Here is a 6,359-nt window from a genome sequence, read left to right as displayed (position 1 = left end):
AGTAACAAGATTCCGCCTTAACGGATGTAAGTTACTGACGAAGGCAATATCCCTAACAAGGGTGTAAACCATAAAAAGCCAAAAAATGGCTTAGTAACGAGATTCCGCCTTGACGGATGTAAGTTACTGACGACGGCAATATCCCTAAGAAGAGCGTAAGTCATTAAAAGCCAAAAATGGCTAAGTAACAAAATTCCGCCTTAACGGATGTAAGTTACTGACGATGACAATTTCCCTATAGAAGGATGTAAGTCATAAAAAAAAAAAAAAAAAAAAGGGCTAAGTGTCACGACGTAGGTAATTACTTCAAAAGCAGGTAAGTTATATTAAATTAAAGCCTGGAACAAATTGAATCATCATTGTCTTTACAACTAAAAACCCATAAACACTGGGCTAAAAATCTTTTCTTCTGTTCCCAAAATAAACGGAAGGTAAAATTGTTCAGAAATTAGATTTACATAACTGCCCAAAACATGAAGGGCATCCCAAAAAGAAGGAAAGAAAGAAAATTTTTTCCAAGTGTCAGGTTCGAGTAGCGTCATCGTCACCAAGAGCATTCTCGTTGGTATCACCACCAGCAGGAACCTCTACAGAAGCATCTGGCTGAACGACAGAAGATGGGACGATCTCGTCAGCGGCCATCTCCTGGTCCACCTCTTCTAAGTCCAGATTTTCCATGTTCACTCCGGAAGGATGCTTGACGAGGTATCTTCTAAAGAGCTCGAAGCCTTTGAAATACCAGCTGAAAAGGATGGTCTGATACTCGTCTGTAGTCTGGAAAGCCTCTACGGACCTCGCAGCAATGGTCTTCAAACTCTCTTTAGCATTCAAAAGCTGTTTGTCCTTCTCCAAAGTCAGCTAATGCTCAGCCCTCAGGTCGGCATTCAAAGTTTTGACCTTCTCCTTTAAAGTGGTGGCTGCGTCCATGGACTCAACGAGGTTCTTCTTCAGCTCTGAATTCTCCTTCTCCAAAGTCTCCATCCTAGATGTCAAGGATGCCACCCTAGCCTCTTGTGTAAGATGTTCAGAGGTAATGTGAATGCTTTCCCCCAACACCTAGAAAGGGATTTGAGGTCGGTTAAAAAAAAAAAAAAAAGAGGGAGAATTGGTTTGACAGTGTGAAAAACACTCTACCTGGACAAGTCTTTGAACATGACGAGACGCGACCTCGTTGAAAGGCACACCTTTGAAGACCTTAAGATCGTCTGCCGTCAACACCTCGTGGGCCCTGTCTACTGCCAATCTCTCGTCATCCCATATTGTTGACGAGCGTGAATCAGCTTTCTCCTTTCCTGATGTTCGCTGCTTCTTCGAAGTAGGAGTAGGGATCTCCTCAATCGAAGTAGTCGGAGAAGCCGTCCTTGTCTGCTCAGTGATGGAGACTATGGGATTGACGGGAACATTTGGATTAGCAGTAGTAGCCATCCCCTTGACACGCACCGCTTTCTTCCCAATGCTGGATAGTGGCTCATCCTTCTTGTCTCTCATCTTCGCGTACATGTCCTTTTTAAACTTGGTCGTCATTTCTGGAAGAAGGAAATGGTTAGGAGAAAGTCCACATATGCATAAGGAAAGCCAAGCTTGACGAGGTTAGCACTTACTTTTCTTGCCTTCAATACCAATGGAACGTAGAACGTAAGGAGACGGATCTGGCCCAAGGTGGTAAAAAGCCAAGGTACGTGGGTCTACCAGGTCGTCTCAGCTCTCAATCGTCTGGGCGTATCCAATGGCGGTCTCAACGCGCTCTTTATGCCTGCTCTTGAGCTTAGGCCGTCTCTTAACTACACACAGCAAGGGGCAAAAGAGTCAGCAACATAGAATAGCAAAAACATCAAAACCAAAAACAACGAATAGAGATACTGACGCACCTAAAGCCGGGGTCCCCCACCGACGATGCAACCTTCGTATATCACCCCAATCCCTGCTGGATTGAGTCTCAAAATCGTCCCTCGACACAAAGAAAAATCTGGATTTCCAGTACCTGAAGGACGAAGGTAAACCCCTAACAATCCTAATATCCCTCGTCCAGGGAACTAACTCATAATATCCATACTCCTTGGACTCTTTCAAGCGATATAGATAAGTGAGTTCATTTATCCTGATCATATCTCCGTTAGCAGCTAACCATATCTCCATACAGTTGACCACTATTCTCCATGAATTGGGCATGAGCTGCCTAGGAGCAATGCCAAAATGATCCAAAAGTTCCATCAGGAACGGATGGACGGGGAATCTAAGCCCACAGGTAAAGGCTGACTCGTAAAAACACACCTTGCCCGGAAAAAAGTGACTGGCCCTATCCTCATCACTAGGTAGACGAACGCGCACCCGTTCTAGAAATTGAAACCTGTCCTTGAATCTACCTAAACTATCCGCGTCCAAACCACACGCCTCCCCGAGGGCGTGAAAAGCCCTAACCTCTCGAGGGGAAGAGGCGACTGAACCTCCCTCCACTGGATCACCGTTTGACGATAATCCAGTCTCAAGGTCGCTAGACCTAACTTCAGACATAGTTTCTCCCTCTCTTACTAGACCCTCGAACCAATCAACCGATCGACGAAGTAAAAGCAATAACTCGACCAACGCAACGCCCAAACAGTTACCCTCAAAAACGAAATTTTCTAAATGTGGGAAATTCCCCAAAGACCCCCCTAATCGCGCAAATAGGAAGGAAATTGAGGGGCAGTCTATCCTAACTTCGGAACTACGGACCATGAAAACGCAAAAATGCAGAAGAAAATAACACTTGCTAAAAACCCAAAAGAAATCAAGTATATAGAGAAAGGAAAAGAGAAAGGAGTAAATCAGAAACCACACATAGCAGCAAAGCAAGAAAGAAAAGCAAAACTCAAAAGGAAAAGAAAACGTACCTTAACCAACGGCGGAAAACACCAACGCACGGTGCACCAGTCTGAAGAAGAATTGCAGAACAGAGCTCACCAAGAAGCACTTAGCGAAAGATTTTTTTTTTTTTTTTTTGAGAAACGAAAAGGTGTAAAGTGGAGAAGTTTTAACCCAAAAATTCAGGCGACCGAAATAAAACGGCGGGAAAGCCAAGGGTCACGAAAATAATCCTACCAATCCACACACAACACATGGCAACCGCGCAAACGACGCCATCACTACGCAGTTAATGCAGCACGGAAGCCCAACAAACACTTTTGGCCCAGGAGACTTTTTATCTTCCACGACCAACATGACATGTCATGACGACCATGGAATCCGGGGGCAACTGATGGGAATGACGAAACCAATAACATCATGACCAGGAAGTCTTCCAGTGACGAGGTTAGACGAGACAGACGAAGGAATGCTTGGACGAGCATATCTTATATACACGCCGCTGATGAGGAAAACGCAACACATTCATTACAGCACAATTAAGTTCAGAACGGTTACAAAGCCAACTGTATAAGCCGTTGGAGCACATTAAAGCCACATTACACAAGACCAGACGTTACGAGGAGGAGCATTAAGATCTCCATAACTACTCCAACGACTATAAGCCAAGAAGGTATGTATATAAAGCCCTCTCATTACCAAGAACAGGGGAGATACACGCATATACTAAAAGAAAGCTCTTATTCTTTATATTATCCGTTCTCTGAGATTTTCTTGCACACTAACTTTGGCATCGGAGGCGTTGTGGCAAGCACCACACTGGTGACCATCTTCAAAGGCTAAGGAATCATCTCTGTCCGACGAATAGTATTGACGAGTTCACACTCATCAATATATATATATATATATAACACTTGCTTTTATTTCACTTAACAAAAAAAAATATTCCTCAGTGGGTTGTCATGAAAGGTACGTAACAAAAGAAAAAATATAGAATTCTACAAAAGTATCACGCAAGCATGGAATCATCAAATTTAATTAATATTTTCCGGTGCATTATTGTTGTTCTTTTGGTGATATCATATCATCACTCTCTTCTTTTACTCACTATAAAGTATATATACCTCTCAAGGTATACAATTACAATGTCAGTGAAAGAGTTTTGGAGTAAGATCAAGTAGTTATAGTTGATTGTTGAATATTAGTAAGATCACTAATAATTCATTGTGTTCGACTCATTGCTTAGGACATGAGAAGTCATCCCCTTGTGTGAACATGGTGGAATCATTGTTTCTTTCCTCTCATTTATGAGTTAGTGGCTATATCCTGAATTGAATGATAACTTGACCCTCAAAAAAATTCAGGCAACCTTTTCAGTAAGATAAATTAATTAGCTAGTGGTTATCCATGTATATTATTTTAACATATCTTATTACTCTTTAAAAAAGTTATTTGACTAAATTACAAATAAATAATTTCTTACCTTTAAAATTTAGGTAAGCCATTCTTTTAGCTGTTTTTTTTTGTTTTTTTTTTTTTAATTAAAATTTAAAGTAACGCATTCACCCATTTGTTTATTTTAAAAAGTTTGAGTGCATGCATGTGCCCATCTAATTGAAAGTTTTGAAGCACGAGATCAAGTTCCATTGGTCCAATAGAATCAATGACGGAAGTCTTTGGTCGGGCACTTGGGCTTTCCTTGACCATTGCTCTCATGCTTTTGTCTTTTGTAATAAACACTAGTAAGGGCTGCCCCTAGAGCGAGAAAATTTAAAATAGCTTTATTTATTTATTTATTTATTTTTTAAGTAGTTTCAAACCATGTATTTAAATTTAGAATAGCTATTTAACATATAACTATCCATTTAGTATGATAATTTCTTTGGATAACATATTTGGTATCAAATGATACCACATCAACGGTATTAAAATTCAACAAGTATGAGACATGTCAGCCAAAAATAATTAACCTACTAACAATTAAAAAACATGTGTTAGTAGATAGTTATTTTTGCACACATATCTCTCGTTGATTGGATTTTGATATAGATAACGTGGTATCATTTGATACAAAATACTTTTTCATTTCTTGGAATCTATTTATTAAAGACAATATCTACTCACAAAAAAATTCTACTAAGAATGATAACAAATGTCATCATCTTCCAACAACAAACAACTAAGTTTTGATCAAACATTGTCACAATATTTAAATTTTCGCAATAAATGATGACATATGCTACAATTCAAACTCTTCATCAAATTAAATACCAACTACCATTTGCAATGAATATTTTGGTTTTTTTTTTTTTTTGAAACTTAAACTCCGACCCTTATTCCCCACACCCCACAAACGCTTATACTTGTGAAGTGATAATCACACCAAGGGTGTGCAATGGTCAGTGAATATTTTATTATTCATTTTTCATTCTTTATCATTTTATTTTATGAGCCTAATTACAATGCTTAGCTTACTTAATTTTTAATGAACACCTTTTTAAGAAAGAAAACAAATAAAAAAGGAACAAAATAACAAAAGACATATGTCATTGAAGTTTCTATTAGATGAAATTATAAATTTAGAAAATTTAAACCACTAATAAATTAGTGTTCTCTAAGTAACAAATAGAATACCATACATCATCAATTTTACTTTCTAAGTATGACTAACACATAAAACTCAAAATATACGAAGAAATTTTTTGAGATATTAAAATTTAGTGAGATATTTTAGATATTACACAATGAAATATTCTAGGAATCATAAGATTTTGTTAAGGTTTATCTAAGAGAATAACAACAGGGACTATATAATTGTCTACAAGATATAAAAGAGGAAATTATTCAACTTTAAAATTTGGGAGATGAAACTACCTCAAACAAAAAGGGAAAATTTACTTTTTTCCATAATTCTTTTTTGTTGGTAAAACAATATGTTTTTTTACTTTAAACAATGTGTTAAAAAAAAAAAAAAAAAAAGTCATCCAAAGAAAACTAGCCATAAAATTATGAATTTTGCCTCAACAAATTGGCTAAATAAAAAACTATGTGTGTTTTACTTAAAATGGTGCATAAAGAAAGAAAATTCAACCCAAGAAAGCTGTATGTGAAACAGTGAATTTTGACTCAACAAAAATTGACTAATAAAAAAAAAAATCAAGAAACACAAAGAATGGCACAACGTTTTCATAATATCTTTATTACTTTGTTATATTTTACTTTGACTTGTAAAGAATTGACACTTCAACAGTTGTGAAAATATTGTGACAACAACAAGATGTCTTAATATTTTCACAAAAGAAACAACATTTTCATTACAAATCATAAGTAGTAGGTTGTTACGCGTTGTTATTGGTGGGCAAAAAAATAATTTCATTAGTAAGTTTAAATTAGAATAATAATTTATCACTTAAGATTTGTTATAAAAATGTTGTAAAAAATGTTGTGAATGTAGCACTTTTTTTTTTAAATACCTTTATTTTTAGTTGTGGTTAGTTCCAGTATAATATTTTATTATT

At 37.1% G+C, this 6,359-nt stretch overlaps 1 protein-coding gene across 1 annotated transcript; it reads right to left on the bottom strand.

The window, feature by feature from the left end:
* Positions 1-358: 358 nt before the first annotated feature.
* Positions 359-1,770, bottom strand: LOC136063974 (uncharacterized). The gene is made up of 3 exons (XM_065765046.1): positions 1,602-1,770; positions 1,135-1,526; positions 359-1,056 (listed from the first exon to the last, which is right to left on the bottom strand). The coding sequence occupies exons 2-3, from the start codon at positions 1,522-1,524 to the stop codon at positions 859-861; spliced, it is 588 nt and encodes a 195-aa protein (XP_065621118.1). The 5' UTR covers positions 1,525-1,526; positions 1,602-1,770; the 3' UTR covers positions 359-858.
* Between the last annotated feature and the right edge of the window lie 4,589 nt (positions 1,771-6,359).

The sequence above is a fragment of the Quercus suber genome, unplaced genomic scaffold (genome assembly GCF_002906115.3).
Source record: "Quercus suber isolate HL8 unplaced genomic scaffold, Cork oak 2.0 scaffold_22, whole genome shotgun sequence".
NCBI lineage: Eukaryota > Viridiplantae > Streptophyta > Magnoliopsida > Fagales > Fagaceae > Quercus > Quercus suber.
The sequence above is the reverse complement of the archived record's forward strand: the minus strand, read 5'-3'. Positions and strand labels throughout refer to the sequence as shown.

What these genes read in the sequence shown, in the direction of transcription:
- LOC136063974 (XM_065765046.1), bottom strand. Translation starts at nt 1,524, where the DNA reads ATGACGACCAAGTTTAAAAAGGACATGTACGCGAAGATGAGAGACAAG. An exon ending in ATGTTCAAAGACTTGTCCAG is followed by an intron (nt 1,057 to 1,134) that starts GTAGAGTGTTTT and finishes ATCCCTTTCTAG; the next exon opens with GTGTTGGGGGAAAGCATTCA.